This window comes from Ovis canadensis, chromosome 19, assembly GCF_042477335.2.
Source record: "Ovis canadensis isolate MfBH-ARS-UI-01 breed Bighorn chromosome 19, ARS-UI_OviCan_v2, whole genome shotgun sequence".
In the NCBI taxonomy this organism is placed as follows: Eukaryota; Metazoa; Chordata; class Mammalia; order Artiodactyla; family Bovidae; genus Ovis; species Ovis canadensis.
The window spans coordinates 63,399,129-63,425,687 of NC_091263.1; the positions used below are offsets into that span (position 1 = coordinate 63,399,129).

The 26,559-nt window shown below is 51.8% G+C and overlaps 1 protein-coding gene across 8 annotated transcripts in view; it reads left to right on the plus strand.

The window, feature by feature from the left end:
• The window catches only part of POC1A (POC1 centriolar protein A), a 120,149-nt gene that overhangs the window by 42,616 nt on the left and 50,974 nt on the right, over positions 1 to 26,559 (plus strand). For 6 of the 8 annotated variants that reach the window (XM_069561444.1, XM_069561445.1, XM_069561449.1 and 3 more), the window contains 6 exons: positions 9,103 to 9,187; positions 10,166 to 10,337; positions 10,720 to 10,899; positions 12,284 to 12,391; positions 13,352 to 13,467; positions 23,507 to 23,640. In XM_069561444.1, the coding sequence (XP_069417545.1) occupies positions 10,177 to 10,337; positions 10,720 to 10,899; positions 12,284 to 12,391; positions 13,352 to 13,467; positions 23,507 to 23,640 (699 nt within the window). In that variant the 5' untranslated portion in view covers positions 9,103 to 9,187; positions 10,166 to 10,176. Of the gene's footprint in view, positions 1 to 2,519; positions 2,969 to 9,031; positions 9,188 to 10,165; positions 10,338 to 10,719; positions 10,900 to 12,283; positions 12,392 to 13,351; positions 13,468 to 23,506; positions 23,641 to 26,559 lie in introns of those variants that run through there. The other 2 variants (XM_069561442.1, XM_069561443.1) reach the window with 2 other exon arrangements.

Here is a 26,559-nt window from a genome sequence, read left to right on the forward strand (position 1 = left end):
CCATCTATTTGCCATGAAGTGATGGGACCAGATGCCATGATCTTCGTTTTTTGAATGTTGAGTTTTAAGCCAGCTTTTTCACTCTTCTGTTTCACCTTCTTCAAAAGGCTCTTTAGTTCCCCTTTGCTTTCTGCCATTAGAGTGGTGTCATCTGCATATTTGAGGTTATTGATATTTCTCCCTGCAATCTTGATTGCAGCTTGTGCTTCATCCAGCCCATCATTTCTCATGATGTACTCTGCATATAAGTTAAATAAGCAGGGTGACAATATACAGCCTTGACATACTCCTTTCCCAATTTGGAACCAGTCTGTTGTTCCATGTCTGGTTCTGACTGTTGCTTCCTGACCTGCATACAGGTATCTCAGGAGGCAGGTAAGGTGGTCTGATATTCCCATCTCTTGAAGAATTTTTCACAGTTTGCTGTGATCCATACAGTCAAAGGCTTTAGTGAAGTCAATGAAGCAGAAGTTGATGTTTTTGTGGAATTCCCTGGCTCTTTCTATGATCCAGCGAATATTGGCAATTTGATCTCTGGTTTCTCTGCCTTTTCTAAATCCATCTTGTACATCTGGAAGTTCTTGATTCATGTATTGCTGAAACCAACTTGAAGGATTTTGAGCATTACCTTCTAGCATGTGAAATGGGTACAATTGTGTAGCAGTTTCAACATTCTTTGGCATTACCCTTCTTTGATTGGAATGAAAACTGACCTTTTCCAGTCCTGTGGCCACTGCTGAGTTTTCCAAATTTGCTGGCATATTGAGTGCAGCATTTTAACAGCATTATTTTTAAAGGTTTGAAATAGTTCAGCTGGATTCCATCACCTCCACTAGCTTTGTTCGTAGTGCTATGCTTCCTAAGGCCCACTTGACTTCACACTCCAGGATTCTGGCCCTAGGTGAGTGATCACACCATCGTGGTTATTTGGGTCATGAAGATCTTTTTTGTATAGTTCTTCTGCGTATTCTTGCCACCTCATCTGAATCTCTTCTGCTTCTGTTAGGTCCATACCATTTCTGTCCTTTAGTATGCCCATCTTTGCATGAAATTTTCCCTTGGTATCTCTAATTTTCTTGAAGAGATCTCTAGTCTTTCCTAGTCTATTGTTTCCTTTATTTCTTTGCATTGTTCACATAAGGCTTTCTTATCTCTCCTTGCTATTCTTTAGAATGCTGCATTCAGATGGGTATATCTTTCCTTTTCTCCTTTGCCTTTAGCTTCTCTTCTTTTCTCAGCTGTTTTGCCTTTTGTGCATTTCTTTTTCTTGGGGATGGTTTTGATCACCACCTCCTGTACAATGTCATGAACCTCCATCCATATTTGTTCTGTCACTCTATCAGATCTAACCCCTTAAATCTATGTCTCACTTCCACTGTATAATCATAAGGGATTTGATTTAGGTCATACCCGAATGGCCTAGTGATTTTCCCTGCTTTCTTCTATTTAAATCTGAATTTTGCAATATGGAGTTCATGATCTGAGTTACAGTCAGCTCTCGGTCATTTTTTTTTTTTTTGCTGACTGTATAGAGCTTCTCCATCTTTTTTTTTTTTCTTTTAAATTTTTATTTTTACTTTATTTCACTTTACAATACTGTATTGGTTTTGCCATACATTGACATGAATCCACCACGGGTGTACATACGTTCCCAAACATGAACCCCCCTCCCACCTCCCTCCCCATAACATCTCTCTGGGTCATCACTGTGCACCAGCCCCAAGCATGCTGTATCCTGCGTCGGACATAGATAGAGCTTCTCCATCTTTGGCTGCAAAGAATATAGGCAATCTGATTTCGGTATTGACCATCTGATGATGTCCATGTGTAGAGTCCTCTCGTGTTGTGGGAGGAGGGTGTTTGCTATGACCAGTATGTTTTCTTGACAATACTGTTAGCCTTTGCCCTGCTTCATTTTAAGTATTGACCAATCCATACTTCACCAGAAGAGGTGTTGGAAGATTCACAAATCTTGAAAAATGCCCAGTCTAGATCAGGCCCAGCTTGGGGTGGGGTCGGGGCGCGCGTCTAAGGACAGCAGAAAGTGAGCAAGGACGGCCTCTGGTGGACAGGTCCCGGCAGTTTCCTCTTTTAAACTGGTATTGTAATTTACATCGGGTACTCAGCGCTGAGGGTCCTGAGAGGGCCAGGCTGCGAAATACCCTCTCATATCGCAAACTGGGAAACTGAGGTCCACAGAGCAGGGTTAGTTTTTCCCCGAGGTCACACAGCGAATCAGGGCAAGAACTGAGAATATATCCCAGGCCTTTCGACTCCACGGATGTGATTCCGGGTGACTAGTGTTCTTTTAAACAGACACTTGTTTTAAGCGCGTTCGGAGGAGCGAACCACTTAAAGAATTCATGAAGGGCCAATAATTGGCTCTGAATGGGGTAGAAAAGCCGGCCTCGCGGGCGCTTTTAGAGAACACAAGCACATCGAACCACACCCTCTACTTCCGGGATCCTTAAAGTGTTGGCTTCGGGTGGTTAATCCCGGCCCCACCCTCGTGGCATCATGGGAAATGTAGTCCTGGTACCCTCCAGACACAAGGATGAGGACCGTCTTGGAACTGCAATCCCAGAAGGCTCTGTACATGGTCGTTTTAGCCTGGCTACGGGTCGGTGGGGGAACCCTTTATTCCTGGACTCTTCAATTTCTCAGGGGGAATGTGTGACGGTGGACAGAGGCATTTGGCGCCGCCGTCCGTAGGCTGACTGGCCAAGTGGCGCTAGACGCAGAGACCGTGGACCCGGCCCTACAGCTTTCTTTCCGGTCGACGGGCAAAAACTTGAGGCACCGCGTCTCCTTTAACCGCGGTGGGCGGGGCGAGGTGCAGAGACCCGCGTTGCTATTGGCGGCGGTTGGGGGCGCGGAAACTGAACGCGCCGCAACGGCAGCCGCCGCTCCTTCACGCTCCTCCAGCGCCTTGGGCGCCCCCGGCCCCGCCATGACCGCGCACTGCCCGGTAAGTTTCTGTCAGCGGCGGCCGCCCGAGCTGTAGTCTCTCCGCGGGGACAGTGGGACGCGGGGTTCCGAGCAGGTCCTCTCTGGCCCCAGATTTCGGTCGGTGCAGGCGGTGCTGAGTTCTGGCACCTGGTGAACGCCTCTTGCGAGCCAGGCCCTGTTCGCGCTGCCGGGGCTAACAAACCAGTAGCCTCTGCCCTCGGGATTTGCTTCCTAGCTGGGCAGACACTAGCACGGCCTGACTGGAGGGAGGTGTGACTTGGGGTCAGTGCCGGGCCTCTCTAGTTTCAGTCTCCGTTTCCCTGAGCAGTGGGTGGCTGAACGGGGGGCTTGTTGAGAGTGTATTCTGTTCCCTGTGTGGGAACAGCTAGGCCCCCGGGACGCCTTCGTCAGTGTGACAGGCTGCCTCTCCGCCCCAGGTCCTTCCAGAGGCCAGTGGGGAGCACTCCAAAGCCCCTCTTTTGGAGAGGTTGTTTTGAAAACTCAACCTGCCTGGTACTCTCTGGGTTGTGAAAGTCAGTGACGCTGAGTGGTGGCTTGTTGGCTTTCTTAGGTGTCTGGGCACGTGAGCCAAGGGCCCGGACTGGGAAGCAGGCCTTTTGACCCCCTAATGGTGTTCCCCATCTTTGGGGGAAACGAGGAACCAGGAAGCCTGTGGCATTGGAAAAGAGGGTGCTGGGAGATTTCAGGGGCCCGCTGGCTCGGGGCAGATCTGACCGTGCCCTCGAGGGGGTACTGTTTTACCCTAGTTCTTTCTAAGAAGCTCAGGTGGAGCCGTTTCTGCTCTGTGCCCCGCCCTCCCCCAGCTGCCGTTCCCTCTCTAGGTGAAAGGCAGGTGTGTTGGGGGTGGAGCGGGGCATGGGGAACGGGAACCTTTGTTCTGGTTACAACTCCTTGGGGTCCTTCCTCTGCACCAAGGACGGGTTTTCCCCAAGAGGAGGTTTTGCTGGGCTCTCTGGTCCCCCCAAAATGCTTCGTTGAGGTTACTGATATTTGGGATAAGGAGAGATTTTGCGTGGCTGGGGTATAACTCTCTAACACGAATTACTGTTGGGTGGAGAAGTCTCTGGAATATTATCTCCATGTCTTCCTACAGCTTCTCTGATGTTGGGCGGAGTGGAGGTGGTGGTAAAGCCTCAAGGGCTTGTTCAGGGTGGACCTTCGGTTTTACTAGTCAGTCCACAGTGGGATGGAGGGTATGGGATCCGATTCCTGAGATGGTGGTTGCTGAAAGTCCCCATTTTCTCTCCTTGGTCTTTGAAAAAATGATTTTGATGATGAGATGTTATTCACAGACCATAAAATTCACCCTTCTGAAGTGTAAAATTCAGTGGTTTTTAGTACTCTCACAGTATTGTGTTAGCATTATTGTGTTTCCAGAACATTTTGATCACCCCCAAAGGGAAACCTGTACCCATTAAGCAGTTGCTTCTCTTCTTCCCCACTTCCCCTGCGTCCCCTCCCTTCGGCCCCTTCAGTCCCTGTCAGCCACGAATCTATTTTCTGTCTTTATTCTGGACACTTCATATACATGGACTCAGACAAAATGTGGCCTTTGGTGTCTTTCACTTATAGCATAATGTTTTCAAAGCTGTACCTGTTTCCAGTGCATGGCTGAATAAATATCCTGTTGCACAGATGTACCACATGTCATTTATCCATTTATCTGTTGATGAACAGTAAGGTTTTCCCACTTAGTGCTATTATGATTAATACTGCTGTGAAAGTTTTTGTACAAGCCTTAGTGTGAGAATGCTCTCAATTCTTTCGGGTATTTACCTACAGTTGCTGGGTCATTTCATAACTCTGTGTTTAAGTTTTTAAAAAATGATTTGTTTCTTTTTATCTTTAGCAGTGCTGGGTGTTCATGGCTTTAGTTGTGGTGAGCGAGAGCTGTTCTTGTTTCGTTGTGTGGGCTTCTCAATTTGGTGGCTTCTCTCGTGGCTGAGCATCGGGTGGGCTTGACTGGTTGGAGCACGTGTGCTTAGTAATTGGGGCTCAAGGGCTCTAGAGCTCAGGGGTTGTAGCACACAGGGTTATTTGCTCTGTGGCATGTGGAATCTAGGGGTCAAACCCATGTCCCTTGCATTTGTAGGCAGATTCTCAACCACTGGAGCACCAGGGAAGTGTACTATGTTTAACTTTTTGAGAAACTACCAGATTATTTTCTATAGTGAGTGTCCCCCACCCCCCTTTTTTTTTTAAGATTTGTTTATTTTTGTCTGTGCTGGATCTTCGTTGTTGGGCGCAGGCTTTCTTCAGTTGCCGATGGGGAGGGGGGGCGGTTGGGCTTCTCATTGTATGCTTCTCTTGTTGCAGGGCACGGGCTCCAGGGCACATGAGCTTCAGTAGTTGCAGCAAGCAGGCTCAGGACCAGGTTCCTGGGCTCTAGACTACAGAATCTGTAGTTGTGGCGCGTGGGCTTAGTTGCTTCTCCGTGTGTGGGATCTTCCCGGAGCAAGGATCATACCCGTGCTGCCTCCACTGCAGAGTAGGCTCTTAACTGCTAACCACCAGGAAAGCACCCCTCTGTTTTTATACGTTATTTTTATTTTAAAACCTTTATTAATGTAACCGAGTAGTATTTTGGGTTGTGCTGTGTCTTAGTGCTGCGCATGCGCTTTCTCTAGTTGCTGTGCGCACGCGCTGCTCTAGTTGCGTTGCGCAGGCCTCTCACTGCGGTGGCTTCTCCTGTTGCTTAGGTCCGTGGTGGGCTCGGTAGTTGTGGTGCATCGGCTTAGTTGCCCTGCAGGATGTAGGATCTTACCGGACTAGGGATTGAGCTTCTGTCCCTGCTTTGGTAGGCAGATTCTTCATTGGATCACGAGAGAAGTCCTTTTTTTTTTTTTTTTAATATTTTGTCTATTCTGGCTGTCTTATATGCATTTTAGGATTAGCTTGTGAATTTCTGCAAAAAAAAAAAGTACCTGAGATTTTTATGAGATTCTATTGACTCTCTTTAGATCAACTTGAGTATTGCATCTTAATATTAAGTTATCCAAACTATGGACATGGGATGTCTTTCCATTTATCTGTATCTTTTTTTAAAATTGATTTATTTTTAAATGAAACAAGGATGAATATTTTTAATGATGAAAGGTATGATTCACAAACAAGATAGACATCATAAACCATTAGACACCTAATAACAAGAAGCAAACATAAAGCAAAAATCGAAGAAATAAAGGAAAAAATATATATATATAATCATTGTGAGATATATTAACATTTGTCTGAGACTATTTTATCAAGGGCAGAAAAAATAGCATCTTGAATGATGTCATTAATAATTTAAATATAGATTTCTATTTATATTAATTTAATCTTACATCCTACACAAATATATTAAAAATTTTGTTTCTCATACATAGGACAATTTCAAAAAATAGAATTCTTTTTTTGTGTGTGTGATTCAGTTATACGTATACACATACTATTTTTGAAATTATTTTTATTATGTTATTACAAAATATTGATTATAATTCCCTGTAGAGTACTATACAATAAACCTTTGTTGCTTGTTGCATATCTTTTTACAAAATTATATATATTGCGTTACATTTCATACTAAGTCAAACAAGTGGAATCAAAATGTCATAAATTTTTTAGTTAGGCAAAAATTCCTAAGTTTTCTAAAATATATATATATTATTTATTATATGTATACAAGAGCTTTTCTACTACACCTGATAACTTGATAAAATCTTGAGAAAAACATCAAAAAATGAAAGAGTTGGAAAAGTCGGAAAACATAATCTAAATGACATGGGAGCACTGAATATGAAATAGAATGTGAAACTAGAAAAAATTCGTAAGTTTTCTTCAATATATATATTATACATCTGTATATATTTTTATATATGTATATAAAAGATTTTTTACTATACTTGATAAAGGCTTCAGAAAGAACATCAAAAAAAAAGAGATGGAGAAATTGGAAAACATTAACTGAATGAAATGGGAGCACTGAATATGAAATAGAAAAGTGAGACAAACCAGATGGAAATAATATATCATCGTATAGTTCAGCTCAGTCGTGTCCGACTCTTTGCGACCCCATGGACTGCAGCACACAGGCTTCCCTGTCCATCACCAACTCCTGGAGCTTGCTCAAACTCATGTCCATCGAGTTGGCGATGCCATCTAACCACCTCATCCTGTGTCACCCACTTCTCCTCCTGCTCTCAGTGTTTCCCAGCATCAGGGTATTTTCCAAGGAGTCAGTTCTTCGCATCAGGTGACCAAAGTATTGGAGTTTCAACTTCAGCATCAGTCCCTCCAATGAATATTCAGGACTGATCTCCTTTAGGACGGACTGGTTGGATTGCCTCGCAGTCCAAAGGACTCTCAAGAGTCTTCTCCAACACCACAGTTCAAAAGCATCGATTCTTCAGTGCTCAGCTTTCTTTATAGCCCAGCTGTCACATCCATACATGACTACTAGAAAAACCATAGCTTTGACTAGATGGACTTTTGTCAGCAAAGTAATGTGTCTGCTTTTTAAAACGTTGTCTAGGTTGGTCATAGGTTTTCTTCGAAGGAGCAAGCGTCTTTTAATCATGGCTGCAGTCACCATCAGCAGTGATTTTGGAGCCCAAGAAAATAAAGTCTGTCACTGTTTCCATTGTTTTCCCACTTATTTGCCATGAAGTGATGGAAATGGATGCCATGATCTTTGTTTTTTTGAATGTTGAGTTTTAAGCCAGCTTTTTCACTTCCTCTTCCCACTTTCATCAAGAGGCTCTTTAGTTCTTCACTTTCTGCCGTAAGGGTGGTATCATCCGTGTATCTGAGGTTATTGATATTTCTCCCTGCAATCTTGATTCCAGCTTGTGCTTCATCAAGCTTGACATGTCACATGATGTACTCTGCATATCAGTTAAATCAGCAGGGTGACAGTATACAACCTTGACGTACTCACATATGTACTGACATTTCCCAGTTTGGAACCAGTCTGTTGTTCCATGTCCGGTTCTGACTCTTCCTTCTTGACCTGCATACAGATTTCTCAGGAGGTAGGTAAGGTGGTCTTGCTCTGGTGGGCAGGACCTTGCTCAGGAAAGCTTTGTAATCCTATTATCTGCTGATGGGTGGGGTTGTGCTCCTTCCCTGTTGTTTGGCCTGAGGGCACCCAGCTGTGGGGTCTATAATCAAGTTAAGGTGACCTCCAAGAGGCTTCACCCCAAGGGGAACCTTCCCAGACCACTGCTTCCAGTGCCCCCATCCCTGTGGTGTGCTCCTGCCGATCCGGGCCTCCACAGGAGGCCCTCCAACACTAGCAGGTAGTTTGGGTTCAGTCTCTTGTGGGGTCATTGCTCCTTTTCTCTGAGTCTTGGTTTTATTTTGTTTTGTTTGTGATCTGCAAGACTGGAGTCCCTGATTGCCCCAGTCCTGTGGAAGTCTTGTAGTCAAATGCCGCTGGCCTCCAAGGTCAGATTCCTTGGGGATTCCCAGTCCCTTTGTGGGATCCCAGGCGGGAAGCCTGATGTGGGGTTCAGAGCCTTCGCAACAGTGGGGAGCTCGTTTGGCATTACTGTTCTCCAGTCTATGTGTCACCACGCAAGGAGTACGGGATTTGGTTTTATCGGGGTTGAGCCCCTCCCACTGTCTCGCCTCGGCTTCTTTGTCTCTAAATGTGGGATATCTTTTCTGGTGGGCTCCAGCGTCCTCCTGTGGATGCTTGTTCAACAGCTAGTTGTGGTTTTGGTGTTCCTGCGGGAGGAGATGAGCGCAGACACTTGTACTCCAGCTTGAACTGGAGCCTCTTATCTAGGTCTCCTCCTACTTTTTCCAGTGATTTTTTTTTTTTTTTAGTTCTCACTGTGTTTTACACATCTTTTGTTAAGTTATTCCTAAGTTTTTTCTTTGTGTATCATAAATGGAATTGTTTTCATACTTTTATTCTTCACAGTGTTCATTGTTGATATACTTGATTTTTGTTTATTTTGTATCCTGTAACCTTGCTGAACTTGTTTATTAATACTAGTTTTTTAGTGATTCCTTAGAATTTTCCTACATAAAGGATCATACCTTGAGCATTTAAAAACCCTCCTGGTTGTTCTAGGAAGTGTCTTGGACCTAGGGAAGCCCCTTCCTCATCCAGGCTTCACACATTTGACCCTGGCTCTCCCTCAGGAGGACCCTTCGCTGGAGAGGCATTTTAAGGGCCATCGAGATGCAGTCACCTCTGTGGACTTCAGTCTCAACACAAAGCAGCTGGGTAAGAGGAGGCATCTTGGACTGAGAAGGTCGAGTTTCTGCCTGGGAGGTGTGGCATGAGGGGGCAGGGCACAGTGAGAACTCAGGTGCTTTCTCTAGACCTGCAGCCTGCTTCAGCAGCCAGTGCCCTGGGCACTAGGCTTTCTGAGTTCCATTCTGCACTTGGAGTGTGAGGCTCAGAGAGGTTGGGGACCTTGCCAAGATCATACAGCCATTGAGAGTAGGACCTAGTTCCGGGCTTTTCCCTCCATACCCCATCTACCTCTGAGGTCTGGCCTCAGAATGAGCCTAAACGGTGGCATTTCCTTGGGTCTTTACTGATTCTGCTGTCCACAGTGCCACAGGCACGCCTTCTTATTGAAGATGCCCACCAGCGAGAAGGCTGTGGAGCAGAGCCGGGTGTGCCCTCCCCCCACTGCTCTTAGGCTGCAGCTGAGTGCCCCGTTCTTGGCCACCTGAGGGTTCAAACACGGCTATCACGGCTGCAGCTTTCTCGTTTCTGTGGATGAGCTTCCCCCTTCATCCCATCGTCAAGGTCCCCTGCCAGAGACTGCTGGTTTCATGATACACTAGAGGTTAAAAGGAAACCCAAGTCATTTGGGGTCTGTTTTGAGGCCCTTCTGATGGATCCTCTTAATGGTAATAAGCCTACTGGGTTGAGCTGGCTCTCCAGTTTTAGGAGGACTTGCTCTCTAGAGCCTCACAGTGTGTCTCTGGGGAGACCTGGGTCCTTTGCAGCACAGCGCTGGCTTGTGATGGGTATCTCTTGGGCTGGTTTCTGTGTGGACCTGCTGCCTGGAGAGTCAACAGGCCACAGGGTCTCCAAACCCCTGCTCAGCAGTCACTGGAAGTGTGACTGAAGATGGGGAAGATGGAGCTGGCTGTGAAGCTGAGTTTCCCTGCTGCCCACCCTGCCCCAGCTCCTGGTGGAGGCGCCAGCCTGCTCGAGCTGAGGGTCACATGTCCACTCTCGCCTCAGCCAGTGGCTCCATGGACTCGTGCCTTATGGTGTGGCACATGAAGCCCCAGTCCCGTGCCTACCGATTTGCTGGCCACAAGGACGCCGTAACCTGTGTGAACTTTTCCCCTTCGGGACACCTGCTTGCTTCTGGCTCCCGCGACAAGACTGTCCGCATATGGGTACCCAACGTGTGAGTTAAAGACATGAAGGGGCTTGTCTGAGTTTTGGCCCTGGTGCTGGACTGGTCACAGTAGGACGTCTGCCTCACTTCTTAGGGGCCGCTGTTAGAAGCTGGGCTTCAGTCAGGGCCCTCCCCTCAGGGTCAGCAGGGAGATTCTGGGCTGACCTCAGCCATCCTGGGAGGATCCCACCTGATGCTGCTTGCACGTGGGTGAGGTGGGCTCGGGTTCTGCTCCTGTGGGGGAGGCTCTTGCTTCCCTATTTGGGGACTGGGGCACTCAGGCCTGGATTGATTTTGGGAGGGTCCTGAGGAGTGGGGAGAGCTTCGATGTGCCCTTATGTTGCTGTTATGGGTTTATGGATTTCCTGACTCTGGATGCCCATCCTTGCAGGAAAGGCGAGTCAACTGTGTTTCGTGCACACACAGCCACAGTGAGGAGCGTCCATTTCTGCAGTGATGGCCAGTCCTTCGTGACAGCCTCTGATGACAAGACAGTCAAGGTGTGGTCAACTCATCGCCAGAAATTCCTGTTCTCCCTGAGCCAGCATATCAACTGGGTCCGCTGTGCCAAGTGAGTGTAGTCCTACCTGAGATTGTTGGAGAGACCTCAGGGGTTGGGGGTACAAAAAAGATGCCAAGTGTCTGCATCCTGACCTTGAACAAGTTACTTAGCCACTCTTTACTTTTCCCGAGCCTCAACTTCCTTATCTGTGAATAAGAACATTAATAGTTCTTATATTGTAAGTTGTCAAATCTTCACTGAGCTAATGCATGAGGGATAAGTTAGTCAGTTGCTGGCCACAGTTGACCCCCTGATATCTGTGCTGATGCAGCCCAAAGTGGGTCATCAGGGGCCACTTATTAGCAATAGCAATAACAACAAGATAACGTCATTCCACCCCTAGACATTTTCTTCTAGCTCCTTGTGGCAGTCTTGCAAGTTGGTGGCATCGTTGCCATTTTGCAGATGAGGAACCTGAGGCTCAGAACAATGCAGTATCTTGTCCTTCGACACAGAGAGTAAGTGGCGGAGCTGAGCTTAGAAGCTGGGCCCCTGTCACTGAGGCTTGCCTCCTTAGCTCTTGGATGCTCTGCTCCTCAGAAGTGGGTTTTGCTCCAGAGCTGCCTAATGGGGGCCCAGGCTTCTGATGGGTTGGTCTGGAAGCTGGTTTTCCTTTTGGTGCGGGGCCAGTGCTATGGGGATGGGGCCAGGTAATGAAAGTACTTTTCAAGGCCTAAAAGCTGCAGACACAGCTATGCCTACTTCTGGTTTATTCTGTTTGTTTCAACAGATCTCACATGTCAAATCTGTGTGCTTCAGGGGAAGAGGTTGGGGTGTCTGGGGACCCCAGGAAACCATGGGAGTCAGAGGTTGGGGACTGTTGAGCTGTACTTTTCTGGGGACCCCAGAAGTTACTTGTTCTCTCGGGCACTTGGCTCCCTGTCCTGGGAGGTCTCTGGCTGTTGTGAGAGGCCCGCACCATTGGGCTTCTGAGAGTGGGAGCAGCCCAGCCAGCAAATGAGGGCTGAATTCACACTGGGCCTTTGGTGGTAGGTCTCCAGAACCTCCATCCGTTTTGGTTGGCACCTGGTTTTGCGGACCAATTCTGAGTCGCACATGGCCTCAGGGCTCTGGGGGCAGGATGGCGGTGTCCACAGTGAGCTCTGGGCTACTTTGATGCTACAACACTGGAGTCAGCATGCACGTTGCCATGTGCGGTGTCGGGGGCCCTGTGTGTGACCGTGCTTCTTACCTGCTCACCAGAATGTGGGCACCCTTCTGGTCCATCTTGCAGAGAGAAGAGCATTTGCCCCGGATCACTTGGGGTCAGAGCAGGGTGTGTGGCCCCAGCGCGTTCCTGTGCTGGGCAGCTCAAGAAGAGTGACTGGAAGGCGATGTGTGGCACCTGTGATGTCTGTTGATTGGTGGTGTGACTCCTGTCCCCCCGGTTCAGGTTCTCCCCGGATGGGCGGCTCATCGTATCTGCCAGTGATGACAAAACTGTCAAACTGTGGGACAAGACCAGCCGGGAGTGTGTCCACTCGTACTGTGAGCATGGCGGGTAAGTTCCTAGATCCTCTCCCCTACCTGTAGGCCCCCGAGAACAGCACAGACTAGGGCATCAAAAGGCCGTAGGGGCCTCCAGTGGTGGCATTTGGGGCCCTTAGCCATGTCTCTGTTGCTCCCTGGCTGTGCGTGCGTGCGTGCAAAGTTCTGCCTCATTCCCATCCCCACGAACAATAAGAGGCTTAACCTGAAGGCATGAAACTCTTGGGGCTCTCTTTTCCCTTCATTTTCTAGTTCTCAGAATTGTGAAGTGTGTGTCTGAAGAAGTTGAACCCAGACCCCCAAAAGGATATTAGTATGTTCTCCGTGGTGACGACTTTATAAATGAAAGGCTAATCGGTTCTTGTAGCAGATGGTGGCTGTTCGTATTGTGTTGCATCATTGAGAGGGAGGAGCCTGTGTTTGAGCAGGGCCTCACCTGATCTGGGTCCCTGAATCAGCAGCAGCTTCTGCCCCCAGTAGGCTGAGACCCCCCGATCAGGGCCCCTCCCGAGCCACGGTACTGTCCTGAGTGTCCCACATGAGTCTGTCAAGGGCCCTTGGCTTATCTCCTAGGAATAGGTGAGCAGAGGGTCTGGAACCTGCTGGCCCCTCTCGTCTGGGCCTCAGTTGTCAGGACCTGCCCTGCCTCTGGCTCAGGTCAGGGCGCCAGCTCTGACTGAAAGCCTGCAAGCAGCTGGCTGACCATTGGTCTGAAGAGCAGTGTCTCTGCCCGCATTTAGAGGTTTGTGCTGGGACTTGCTTCTGGAAGTCCCCCCAGGTCACTCCTAGCTCTTGCCTCACCCTCTCCTTCTTGCCTTCCCTTGGCCGCCTGCTAAAGACACAGGGCAGCAGGGAGGTGTTCTGCACCGAGGGGAGCAGCATGAGCAGATGCGCGGCACGGGGAAGCGCTGGACGTTCTCGGGTCTGCTCTGAGTCAGGCCTCCTACAGCACTCGGTGGCCCCCTCTTTCCAGCTTTGTCACCTACGTGGACTTCCACCCCAGTGGCACGTGCATCGCTGCTGCCGGCATGGACAACACGGTGAAGGTGTGGGACGTGCGGACTCACCGGCTCTTACAGCACTATCAGTGTGAGTGTCCCCGGGGGGCTGCTGTGGGACTGTGCTGCGCCAGGCGTCCAGCTCATGGCTGCGGGGCTGAACTGGGCCTGAGGACAGCCCTGGCTAGCTGTGGGGAGTCCTGGGTCTGTTGGGATCTCCAGGGATGGGTCATCTATGGTGTGGCTGTCTGGAAACTTGGCTAGGGGATGGAAGGGGTTGCCACCTGGCATCCACCAGCCCTCTGGTGGCCATTTGTGACGTGGCAGAGCCTCACGCACACTGCAGGGCAAATGGGGGCTCTGGCCAGGGCGCCTCTCGAGGGGCACTTCCCAGGGGCTGCATGTGCCACTTGCCTCCCCCTGTAATGAACGCTCTGTTGCTCTGGGGCCAAGCTGATAGCTCTGGAGGTGATGAAGGGGACAGGTTTGTCAAAAGAGGTCCGTGTTGGTGGGGCCTTGGCCACCTCTGGTTCCATGGTGTCCTCCACAGATGTGGAGCCAGGAGCTGTTTGGAGGGTCCATTTGTTAGGGGCCAGGCTGGTAAACACAGCCGTGGTGCTGTGTCTCCTTATTTAATTGTAGCCCTTAGAAGGCAGGGTGGCGGGCTGTCAATATGGGCTGGTGTCAGGCTCCAGGAGGGAGATGGGGTTGGGGTCAGACTTGTGTGAGCTCAAGATGAGATAGCTGAAGCTACTAGGGTATGAAACTGGCCTCAAGGTAGGTGTGACTGGGCAGAACTGTGATTCACCACAGTTGTGGGGATGTGGACCCAGGAAGGGAGCTGGTGAGGTGCCACAGGAGGTGCTGGGAGTTTTGCCGGAGGCTGAATGGATAGGCAGACCTGGGGGTTTGGGGCAAGACCAGGAAGAGTCAGAGCTGGAGTAGTTTGAAGAACTGTGGTTGTGAATTTGGGACTAAGTTTCAAGTTCATGGGATCACTTGCAAAATTCACACCCGAAAATGGGAAGGACAGTTCAGTTCAGTCGCTCAGTCGTGTCCAACTCTTTGCAGCTCAGGCACGCCAGGCCTCCCTGTTTATCATCAACTCCCAGAGTTCACTCAAACTCACATCCATTGAGTCGGTGATGCCATCCAGCCATCTCATCCTCTGTCGTCCCCTTCTCCTCCTGCCTTCAATCTTTCCCAGCATCAGGGTCTTTTCAAATGAGTCAGCTCTTTGCATCAGGTGGCCAAAGTATTGGAGTTTCAGCTTCAACATCAGTCCTTCCAATGAACACTCAGGACTGATCTCCTTTAGGATGGACTGGTTGGATCTCCTTGCAGTGCAAGGGACTCTCAGAGTCTTCTCCAACACCACAGGTCAAAAGCATCAATTCTTTGGTGCTCAGCTTTCTTTATAGTCCAACTCTCACATCCATACACGACCACTGGAAAACCATAGCCTTGACTAGACGGACCTTTGTTAGCAAAGTAATGTCTCTGCTTTTTAATATGCTGTCTAGGTTGGTCGTAACTTTCCTTCCAAGGAGTAAGCGGAGAAGGACATATTTGTACAGAGTTGTGGGGTGTGGGGTTCAGAGTTCTCTTCTTGCACCCCCAACAAGCTGTTCCGAGTCTTAGATGTTTGAGGCTGGCATTTTCTTGGGGTGACTAAAGGAACAGATCTTCCAAGAAGGGAGAATGGATCCTGGTCTTGAAAAGCACCTGGTGGAGATAGCTGGGTGAGTTTGGGCAGGTTACTTGACTCCTGTGTACCCCTGATGAGACGTGTTTCATAGGTGGTGTTGGTGTAATGAGTTGGTTCATGACAGGAACTTAGAGAGTGCCTCTCTGTGTTGCGTCAGTGCGGTGTTGGTGACAATGATGGTGATGCTGCTGCTGCTGCTGAGTCTGTCCTGGAGTCTTGAGGGCTGGTTTCCTCGCAAGACTGGCCCTGCTGGCCCAGGCCTGCAGTACTGCACACCACCACCAGGTGGCAGGGGCCAGCCACAAGAGTGGTTCTTGCCTGGATCGGAAACCCTGGAGTTTGTCACTGATGGCTGTTCCAGACAGCAGCTTCTAGAACTGCTAGAAGCTTCTAGAACTTCTAGAACTTCTACCCTCTCCTTGGAGACCACGCCTCTCCTCTCCTTCAGCCTTAGAGGCCTTTCTCCTGCCTTGGGCCAGGCCCAAGTTGCAAACTGGGTGTATCAGCACACTGATGTGGGGAGGTGGGAGGAGCAGAGTGGTGCTGGGCGGGAATGCTGTCTCTGAGTGTGAGGTCAGGGGGCCTTGGGCAGGGAGGTGATGAGGCAGGGCAGTGCCTGGACTCTGCTTCCTGTCTGTACAGAGGTGGTGGTAACCTGCCTGATGGGGTTTGTGAGGATCTGATGGGAGAATCCAAATGAGGATTACAGTCTAGTACTGGATATGTGGTTTTACCACATAAATCTTCATACTGATGGGGAGAATCTCCAGGTGACCCTGGGCGAGTCCAGGCACACCTCTGATGGATCAGATGCCTGGTGTTGACGAGGTACAGCAACAGGTGCCCGCAGGGAAGGGCCTGGAATGCCATACTGTAGCCCGTGTCCTGGCTGGACATGCTGGGATGAGGTGGAGAGGTGGCAGGCATCTGAGAGGATAGCGTGCTGAGAGCCTGCTTGAGTAGGAAGCCATGTGCCTGGCGGGAGGGCTGTCCATGCCCAATGTTGGGTGAAGGCTAGACATGAGAGTGAGGCAGGGGTCAGGCCCAGAGGGCAGGTTCTGGAGACTGGATGGAGGCAGAGCTGATGCTATGGGTGGAGGGGCCAGCTGAGCCTGGGTATCTGGGGTTGCATCCCTGAGCTCGAGGGGCCATGGGAGAAAAAGATCCACAGAGCATCCAGAGTGATGAGTGGGAGCCTGGTCTCCCCACAGTGGAGGGCTGAGGAGAGTGGAGGAAAGTGGGGTGTCCTGAAGAGGATGCTCAGGGTGTGGTGACCCACAGCAGTGGAGGAGAGTGGAGGGTGCTGGGGAGAGGTGCCTCGGCTTCTTGAGGGAGCAGGCTTGGCAGCAGGTGGGGGTGGAAGGTCCATGACTGGCAGGGCTGGGGGGCGGTGGGTGGACTCAGGTGGCATCCGAGGTCGAGTCCTGAGGGGGCCTGAGGTGCGTGAGGCTGACAGGCTCTGCAGAGGAATTTCAGCCTGTTAATACAGCTGTCCTTTCCTCTCATGACAGCCGCTCAGCAAGCCTGAAGCATTTGATTCCTAAGCACCATCCCCCCTTAGGGACCAGAAACCTCGTGGGCCTGAAGCACCCCGCAAACAGCTGGACCCCCCTGAGCTCCCTGCCCAGTGTGTGGCACACGGTGGCTGGGCACAAGGCAGCAGGCTCATCCCAGCACCCCTGGGCTCAGCCTCCAGGGCTCAAGGAAACCTCGCGGGCCCGAGCTCACTGGTAGGGAGTGCACCCCTCCCCCTCTTCACTGGCAGGGACCTGGTCAGGTCTGCTCAGGTCCAGCCGCTCCCCTAGACAGTGCTGTGGCAGCACCTGCGACCGGAGAGGTGCTCCTGGCTCCTGAGTAGCAGCTGTCCCCCCACCCCAAGAGGCAGGGACACCCCTGGGAGGCTGGATCCCCGAGAGGGCCTCCCGGCCCCTTGGCAGCAGGCAGAAAACCCCAGCAGGTTTTCTGACCCCTTAAGACACCCAGGGGAAAGCTTTTAAGGCCAGTGGCGTCCAGTGTCTCCCCTGATTGGGGTTTGAGTGCATAAGGCTGTTGTGCTTTTCTGAGAAATTGGTTCGTGATACTGCAGTGTGTGGCCAGCGAGTCCAGGCCTCCTGCTCTGTGGAGGGTACTTCCTGTCCCCTGTTGGTGTGTTAGAATCACTTTGGGCGACAGCAGGTGGCTGGCACCCTTTGTCTCAGGCGAGGGGTGTCTTGCTCTGGCCTGTCACTGCGGAGAGCAGTTCTGATTTCCCAATTCAGCAAGGAGTTGGTGGGGCACTGGAGCCCCGGGAGTGCCAGTCCCCACGGAGGTGGCTTAGGCGCCATATGCTCAGAGCCCACACTAAGACTGTTCAGACATCTGAGCAGCCTTGTCCCAGATCCCTTCATGTGCCTTGTGCTTTCCAGGCACGTGTGTGTTCGATATCCAGGGACAGGCCTGGGTGGTCAGCAGCGCAGGGCTGCTCCCCATTTCACAGATGGGGTGTTTGAGGCTTGCCTGGGTCATGCAGTGAAGAAGCTCCGGGTTCCTCACACTGTGTTGATTCCAGTCATTTATTTGCCCAAGGCCTCTGAGAGGACTTGGCTCTCTCCAGAAGCTCCAGTTAGAGCTCAGAGTCCCAGCTTCTCTGTACATTGGTCCTTAGCAACCCCCTGGATGCCCCACCCTACCCCAGACATGGTCATGGAAGGTTTTAAAGCTGCTGTGTAGCCAACAGGGCAGGTCTGCACCCTTTTTGGGTTTTGGAGACTGAGAGGGTTGATCGTGAGGCCAGGCACTGTCCCACCTGATCTGGCCAGCACACTGCCTCTCCCCCGCCTTCCCTGAGCCAGCGTTCACACAGCATTCCCGCAGAGCAGTGTTCGGAGCGTCTTTGCTGCTGCTATCAGAGCACCTTCATCGTGTGAACGCATAGCTCTTGTAAGCCCACAGCCTCTGTGTCACTTGTGATGCCAGTTGTGTTGTGAGAGCCGCCCTGGGTGGTAGGTGCCGAGCCCCTTGTGGTGGGGTGGGGAATGTGGTGTGGCTTGGCACTGGGGTGGCCTGTCCCTGGAAGGGGCCTGCTGGGGTCCCTTGGCCAGTTTGGAGCCCATTGGACAGGGGGGCAGGTTTGCTGAGGATTCAGCAGGAAGAGCTGTGCAGGCAGGTTGGGAATGCCCAGGTGTCTCCTTAGGCCGCAGCTGTGACCTGTTCCACTACTGGGGGCAGGGTCTGCAGTGACCTCAGGCCCCCTCCTTGGCACCCTGGTGACTTGTAGGACCTCGAGCTGGTACATCTCTGACCTTGAGTTGGCATCCCTTCTCTGGGGTAGTGCTGGGGGTGGGGTGTAGCACACAGCTGTGCCCGATGGGCAGCCTGCCATCAGCCGTCACTCATGTCTGCCGTGGAGCCAGGCAGAGGGCCTGCAGCTTTGGCCTTGGTGAAAAGTGGATTGTTTGTGGGCCATCACTGCTCAGGGTTTTGTGACAGGAGGCTCACCCCCTCGTGGGGCAGTTGGGCCTCCATCGTGCAGGGGGACTGTCATCCAGGGCTAATTCTTATGAGGCCTCCCTGGCACAGTCCCACCCTCTGCAGAGCTGGAGAAGCTGTCCCAGGCTGACGGGGCTGGGGGATGAGGAGCTGAGCAAGTGGGGAAAGGGGATTGGTTGTGGGGTCTGGCACATCTCCAAAAGCCTGGCTTGCTGGGCTGAGCCCTATTCTGGAGTAAATGGTTCCAGGTATTTCTACTCCAGCCAAGAGGCCTTTGCTACTCCTGCCATTTATCGTGGAGCTAGGCTTCAGGCACCCTTCCTCCCTTGGGTGGGCTTGACCAGGTGGGAGGCCCTGGCATGGCAGCCGCGCCCTGCCCCTTGCGCCTGGCCGGTCCTGGACAGCCCTGTGCTCCCTGAGCTTGCCTCCCTGCCCGATGCTGCTGCTGCCTCTCCCAGCTTTGTCTCAGGTCGGGGCGGGGGTGGCACTCGTGCCAGCGCAGGCTGCCAGGGGCTGCAGAAACAAGAATAGCATGCCCTTCAACAGGCTCAGGGAGGCAGAAGTGCCAGGAGCAGCATTTTGAGGATGCCCAAGAGGAGATGGGGGTGTGGTGAGGTGGGGGGGCGTGGTGCGCAGCTGACTCTCCACGCTGTCTGCTGTGGCGCTGAGGGTGCAGGGGATCTTGCTGTGCTTGCCTCCCTCAACCCCCAGTCCCGACTTCACCGCGAGTGTGAAGCTGCCTTCTGGCGAGCCCCGCCCCTCAGGAGCAGGCTCGCAGCCTAGAGATGCACTGCCTAAGTGCCTGCACGACCCTGTCTCCTGCCCCCCAGACTTGACACTCTTTCAGGGTGAAGGAAGGATTGACTTCTTAAGCGTTCGCTCAGTCATGTTATCATAATGACTATAGTCTAATGCTGAAAAGATACATTCTGGAGGTATGTAGATGAACAATTAGAGGTGCCCCTGTTCCTGTCCTCCTCAGACAGAAGTCCTGCTCTGTGTCAGGAGCTTCAGTCCACGCTGCTTCCGGGTCTGCCCATGTGGGTGCTCCCCCCACACGTGGGAGTCTTGGTCACACTCTGCCCTATTCGTGTTCTTTCTGCCGCTGTGTGTGGCTGGTGCCTGTTCAGTTCTGCTGGGGTTGCTGTGACTTTGTTCCTCTGCTCTCCATGCCCCTGTTTTTGGTGAACACTGAGGGCGCTGCCCCCTTTCCCTTGGCCCTGGCTGTAGCAGTGTGTTGGGCTGTGGGGACTCTGGGCTCTGGCTCTAGGAACTGACTCTGGGGATCCTGGCAGCCCCGCTCCAGGCCGTCTCTTGGAGTTTCTGGTGCTGAGAGTGTTCAGACCTAAATATCGTGTTACGTAAGGTCCTGGCTGTCTCTCCTAAGTGTGTGCTCAGGACTGTGAATCCACAGTCCCCGGCGTCTGGCCAGCCTGGAGTTTGAGGGGCTCCATGCACCTCTGTCGGCTCTGTGGGGACTAGTTCATGGTGGGGGTGTTTATGGGCCCAGCAGTGGCTCCTGCACGCTCATGTGCCAGGATGAGGGGTTGGTTTTAGAATTTGCCTTTATGTTTATGGCTGTTCTGGCGTGATGGGTTCATGGTTACTGTAGTCCCACTGATTGCCACCCTACCCCACCACCCGCCCCCAGGCCAGTAGTAGTGGGTATGAAGGCACCAGATCTCAGCAGTTGCTCTAAGAAGCTGTGATGTGACTGGCTGGTCCTTGCACTGCCCATCCCCGTGTGTCCTGTCTGGGTCCCAATCACCAACTGCTTTTTGAGACCCGTTCAGTGTCAGGCCTTGAGCGAGGAGCCAAGGACCCAGTGCAGCCCCTGCCTGGTGAAGCACATGGTCTCTAGGGGACCCAGTGGGGAATGAAATAGCTGCACATAAATGCAAAACCCTTGCTTTGAAGAGGATCATGGTGCTTCAGGAGGCTAAAACAAGGCCCTGATGGCGAGGTCAAGGGAGGCTTCCCTGGGGTGGTAACTGAATATTGAGCTGCAGGGTCTTCCCGGCCCAAGGGGAACAAGGGGTAGGAAGGTCCTCCGGCTAGGGAGCCGACAGGGCTGGGGGTCAGATCTTGGAGAGAGGGACACCAGCGTGGATGGTGGGGCTTGGGCTAGAGCGGTGGGGAAGAGGCACGGAGGGGCTGGAGCTGTTAAGGGGGTTAAGTAGCGTCGGATGCCTGGGGTGGTGGCGGGGGCATCAGGGCTCGCTCTGCACAGATGCCTCCCAGGCATCAGCTGGTAGCATCCCCATAGCACCCTACGGGGGGTGCTGTGCTGCAGAAGGAGAACAAGCTCAGTGTGCCAGGGTGGGCCAGTCGGGAGGCTGGGATCAGAACCCCAGCCTAACTGGCTCCCGAGAGCTTGTCTTCACTGGCTTCTCACCCACCCCACTCACGTTCTTTCCCTAGACCAGGAGCTGACTGTGGCTCAGATCATGAACTCCTTATTACCAAATTCAGACTTAAATTGAAGAAAGTAGGGAAAACCGCTAGACCATTCAGATATGACCTAAATCAAATCCCTTGTGATTATACAGTGGAAGTGAGAAATAGATTTAAGGGCCTAGATCTGATAGATAGAGTGCCTGATGAACTATGGATGGAGGTTCGTGACTTTGTGCAGGAGACAGGGATCAAGACCATCCCCATGGAAAAGAAATGCAAAAAAGCAAAATGGGTGTCTGGGGAGGCCCTACAAATAGCTGTGAAGAGAAGAGAGGCAAAAAGCAAAGGAGAAAAGGAAAGCTAGGCATCTGAATGCAGAGTTCCAAAAAATAGCAAGAAGAGATAAGAAAGCCTTCCTCAGCGATCAATGCAAAGAAATAGAGGAAAACAACAGATTGGGAAAGACTAGAGATCTCTTCAAGAAAATTAGAGATACCAAGGGAACATTTCATGCAAAGATGGGCTTGATAAAGGACAGAAATGGTATGGACCTAACCAAGGCAGAAGATATTAAGAAGAGGTGGGAAGAATACACGGAAGAACTGTACAAAAAAGATCTTCATGACCCAGATAGTCATGATGATGTGATCACTAATCTAGAACCAGACATCTTGGAATGTGAAGTCAAGTGGGCCTTAGAAAGCATCACTACGAACAAAGCTAGTGGAGGTGATGGAATTCCAATTGAGCTGTTTCAAATCCTGAAAGATGATGCTGTGAAAGTGCTGCACTCAGTATGCCAGCAAATTTGGAAAACTCAGCAGTGGCCACAGGACTGGAAAAGGTCAGTTTTCATTCCAGTTCCAAAGAAAGGCAATGCCAAAGAATGCTCAAACTACCGCACAATTGCACTCATCTCACACGCTAGTCAAGTAATGCTCAAAATTCTCCAAGCCAGGCTTCAGCAGTAAGTGAACCGTGAACTCCCTGACGTTCAAGCTGGTTTTAGAAAAGGCAGAGGAACCAGAGATCAAATTGCCAAAATCTGCTGGATCATGGAAAAAGCAAGAGAGTTCCAGAAAAACATCTGTTTCTGCTTTATTGACTATGCCAAAGCCTTTGACTGTGTGGATCACAATAAACTGTGGAAAATTCTGAGAGAGATGGGAATACCAGACCACCTGACTTGCTCTTGAGAAATCTATATGCAGGTCAGGAAGCAACAGTTAGAACTGGGCATGGAACAACAGACTGGTTCCAAATAGGAAAAGGAGTACGTCAAGGCTGTGTATTGTCACCCTGCTTATTTAACTTCTATGCAGAGTACATCATGAGAAACGCTGGACTGGAAGAAACACAACCTGGAATCAAGATTGCTGGGAGAAATATCAATAACCTCAGATATGCAGATAACACCACCCTTATGGCAGAAAGTGAAGAGGAGCTAAAAAGCCTCTTGATGAAAGTGAAAGAGGAGAGCGAAAAAGTTGGCCTAAAGCTCAACATTCAGAAAACGAAGATCATGGCATCCGGTCCTATCACTTCATGGGAAATAGATGGGGAAACTGGAAACGGTATCAGACTTTATTTTTTTGGGCTCCAGAATCACTGCAGATGGTGACTGCAGCCATGAAATTAAAAGACGCTTACTCCTTGGAAGGAAAGTTATGACCAACGATAGCATATTCAAAAGCAGAGACGTTACTTTGCTGACTAAGGTCCATCTAGTCAAGGCTATGGTTTTTCCTGTGGTCATGTATGTATGTGAGAGTTGGACTGTGAAGGAGGCTGAGCGCTGAAGAATTGATGCTTTTGAACTGTGGTGCTGGAGAAGACTTGAGAGTCCCTTGGACTGCAAGGAGATCCAACCAGTCCATTCTGAAGGAGATCAACCCTGGGATTTCTTTGGAAGGAATGATGCTAAAGCTGAAACTCCAGTACTTTGGCCACCTCATGAGAAGAGTTGACTCATTGGAAAAAACTCTGATGCTGGGAGGGATTGGGGGCAGGAGAGAAGGGGACGACCGAGGATGAGATGGCTGGATGGCATCACGGACTCGATGGACGCGAGTCTGAGTGAACTCCGGGAGTTGGTGATGGACAGGGAGGCCTGGCGAGCTGTGATTCATGGGGTCGCAAAGAGTCAGACACGACTGAGCGACTGAACTGAACTGAAATGAGGGGCATCGTATTGGCATGTCAGAGGTTCTCTTTTCCATTTGGTTTCCCTGAAGTGGCAGCATGTGAGGCCTAGTGAGGGTCATGTTCAAGCATTCTGTCCGTCTCCAGCTTGATGGCTTGGTGAGGAGGGAGAGGCAGAGGGATGGCTTGATCCCCTGGCCTTTCCCCTGGGCTCCCATCTGCCCTGCGTCTGCCGTGGCCTGCCCTCGGCTCTGGGTGGGCCGCCTCCTGTCCTTTGCTTGTGCTGCCCTCCTGGAAAGTCCTTGGGAGACTCCTCACGGCAGCTCGGGATGCTGGCTGCCCTGGCTGGCCCCGCGTGCTGTCTTCTGGCTTCACGGGCCTCCCAGCCTGCGCCTGACTGCCGTCCTTCCCCCAGTGCACAGTGCGGCGGTGAATGCCCTCTCCTTCCACCCGTCGGGGAACTACCTGGTCACGGCCTCCAGTGACTCAACCCTGAAGATCCTGGACCTCATGGAGGGCCGGCTGCTCTACACACTCCACGGCCATCAGGTGAGGGCATCAGCCTGGGCGGGGTGGCGTGGCGTGGGCTGAAGGGGCCGCCTCAAGGTGGCCCTTCCCTTGGCGCCTGATGGGCCGTTGGAGCGTTTTGCATCCCCCCACAGCCTGGGCAGTGGGGTGAGGTGCAGAAACAGGTGTCCTACCCATGAGAGCTGTGACCTCTGCAGAAGCGCTGGGCCTGGGGCAGCAGCTGAGGAGGGAGCACAGGGCTTCAGTCAGATGGGGGTGGGGAGGGAGGCGTCTGGACGTGGCTGGCAGGGTTTCTCTAGGCTGAATGGAGTCTGTCCCAAGTGACCTCCAGCCTCCCTTGGTGGTACGGTTGAGGAGAGCCCTGGGACCCATTCCGTGAACAGCCATGAAGCCTCCTGGAGCCCTGTGGAGGCAGAAACAGCAGGTGCCTCGTGGAGGTGGGCATGAAGGAGGGAAGTCTCCCCACATGTTTGCTGAGGAGTTCCCGGAGCTGACTCGAGGAGAGGGGCTTTCTCTCCGAGCCCCTTTTAGCAACGCACCCATGCCTCGGCTCCCTGTGGGGCAGTGACTGGGCACCGGCCTCAGCGGGTGGGCTGTGGGATGCGGGCTGGGTGTGGCTGAGTGTCTCCTGCTGAGCAGAGTGGTCAGCAGAGTGTTTTCTGTCGGGGCAGAGACCAGAGCATTTCCATCTGTCCACTTCTCTATTTGTGAGCAGGCGCAGGTAGGATGGAGAGTGGGGGCACTCTCGAGGGCTGAGGGAGGCTCTGGGGTGCTCGTGCCTCTTGGGCCAGCAGCTGTGTTGAGGTGCCTACCCCAGGGCCCTCTGGATCCCACTGCCACCTGAGTTGTGTATAGGGCCTTGGCTGGGTCTTGTGGGGGCAAGGCCTTTTCTTTTGCTTTCTTGGGACGTGGAGGCCACTTGCTATCAGCTGTGGTGATCCCTTGTCTGTCAGAGACATGCCTGGTGTGCAGGAGCTCTGACCTGTTCCTCTGATGTTGACACATCTGGGCGTCATGTGCGGCCACTGGGCTGAGGTGACTGCTGCTCTTGTCAGCCTGTGGGGGAATCACTTTGGTTATCCCTTTGGCGATTTGATTACTTAGATTCATGCGTAACCAGTTTTGGCTGGAGTTTTATAACCAGGAGGGCATTTGGAAACCACGTGAAGGCTGCTGCCTCTTGTGTTCCGATGATAAAGGAGAAGCCATGCACGGAAATACTGTGCAGACAGGTGCACACCAGGTGACCACCCCATTCTTTCCTTTTTCTTGTGAGCACTCTTCAGACCGCTGACTCAGCTCTGAGCCTGAGAAGCCTCGAATGCAGCATCTACAGGGGCATTCCTGAGCTCAGGCCCAGCGTCAGAGCATGGAAGCCTGTGGATGTTGTTTTCCCAGAGAAGCAAGACGGGGCCACGATAAATCACGTGGTTGCCTGTCTGCTGTTGAACCTGGAATGTGGGAGCTAGGCTGAGGACAACTGGTAGTTTTGGGGTGTGGAGAATGGGAAATGGCTCCAGGAATCACCAAGCTTGCAGTGCCCAGAGGAAGGGGGAAGAAAGAGAAGCAAGCTCACCCCTATTCATCTTGCTGTCTGCCTGTCCATTATGTCATCCGCTCCCCAGCTTGCTGGGCTGGGCGTCATGGGTTTGAAATGGATGCAGTGGCCCCACCCCCTGGGGCTCATGCCTGGCAAGCAGGGGACTCCCTGGGGCCATCAGCAGAGCTGAGGTGGCATGAGATGCGTTACGAAACGAGAGGCAGGTTGGGTCTTGGGTGGTACTTGGAGGGTTAGGTGAAGCAGCGTGGGCTTCTTCCCCAGAGTGCTGCTCAGATCAAAGTGGGACTTGGAGTGAGAGGCTCACATTTGTTTCTGTTCTGACCCTTGAAAATTCCCACCAAATACAGACACTTAGCACTGGTGTGCTGTGGGCTTTAGGGGCCTGGGTTTGGGGTGATTCACAGTCAGCTAAGTGTGCCTTCCTTAGAAAGGATAGTGCGGTTGAGCAGCCTTGATTGGGGCAGTTATTAAAAACAGCCCACCAGCCAACCTGAATACCTAGAGCAGGTGGATGTCTGGGCTGGGAGCAAGAGTGCCTTTTCTCTCCCTGAGGGGACAGACCTGTGGAGGTTTGACCTGTGCTGTCACTGGGAGCCAGTGTGCTCCGTAAACGTCCCTGACCTGTGAGGGTCTGTGCGTGCTATCAGGCCAGAGTGGTTCCACCCTGGAACAGTTCTTGGACACCTGTGTTGCCCTGTTGGAGAATGTATTGCCCTGACCAAGCCCCAGGGAGAGGGCCTGTACCATGGCTGAGGAGTGCAGCTCTGCCCGCGTGCTCTGTGCAGCGTCTGGTCTTAGGCTCCCCCCTCATGAAGTGCCCCCGGCCCTGTCCTTCCAGTAAGACGTGCAGCTGAGCTCCTTGGCGACTTGAGCTTCCACATTCTGTTCTGGGAGGTGACTGAGGGCCTCACCCAGCACAGCTGTCACTGGCCACTTCCTAAAGCCTGTGGCTGAGCAGCCCCGTGGCTCCCTAGTGGCCCCGGATGCCCAGGGATTCTGTCCCACAGAGTAGTTGGCAGATTTGAAAGCACCTTTGAGTCCTGGTGGGGGAACCGAGGCCCAGAGAATGGGGTAGGCAGCTTACGGTTGTTGAACGGGGTCAGTTAACCATATCTACAGTTTCCAGCACACCCGCTGACCCCATATGTATGACTGTTAGAAGCTGAGTTGTAATCTCACTCTTGTTCTTAGTAATAGATCACTGGTCTGTGTAGGAAACCAGCAGGCCTCATGGCTTCTTGTGTTCCAGCCTCACTGTTGGATGACAGCATTCTGGTCAGTGGGAGAGGGATCCCCTTGAAGCTTTGGTTTGGACTTGAGGACTTCCTTGTGATCGCCCTCAGGCAGAGCCCTGAGGGAGCTTTAGAGGGAGGGCTGTT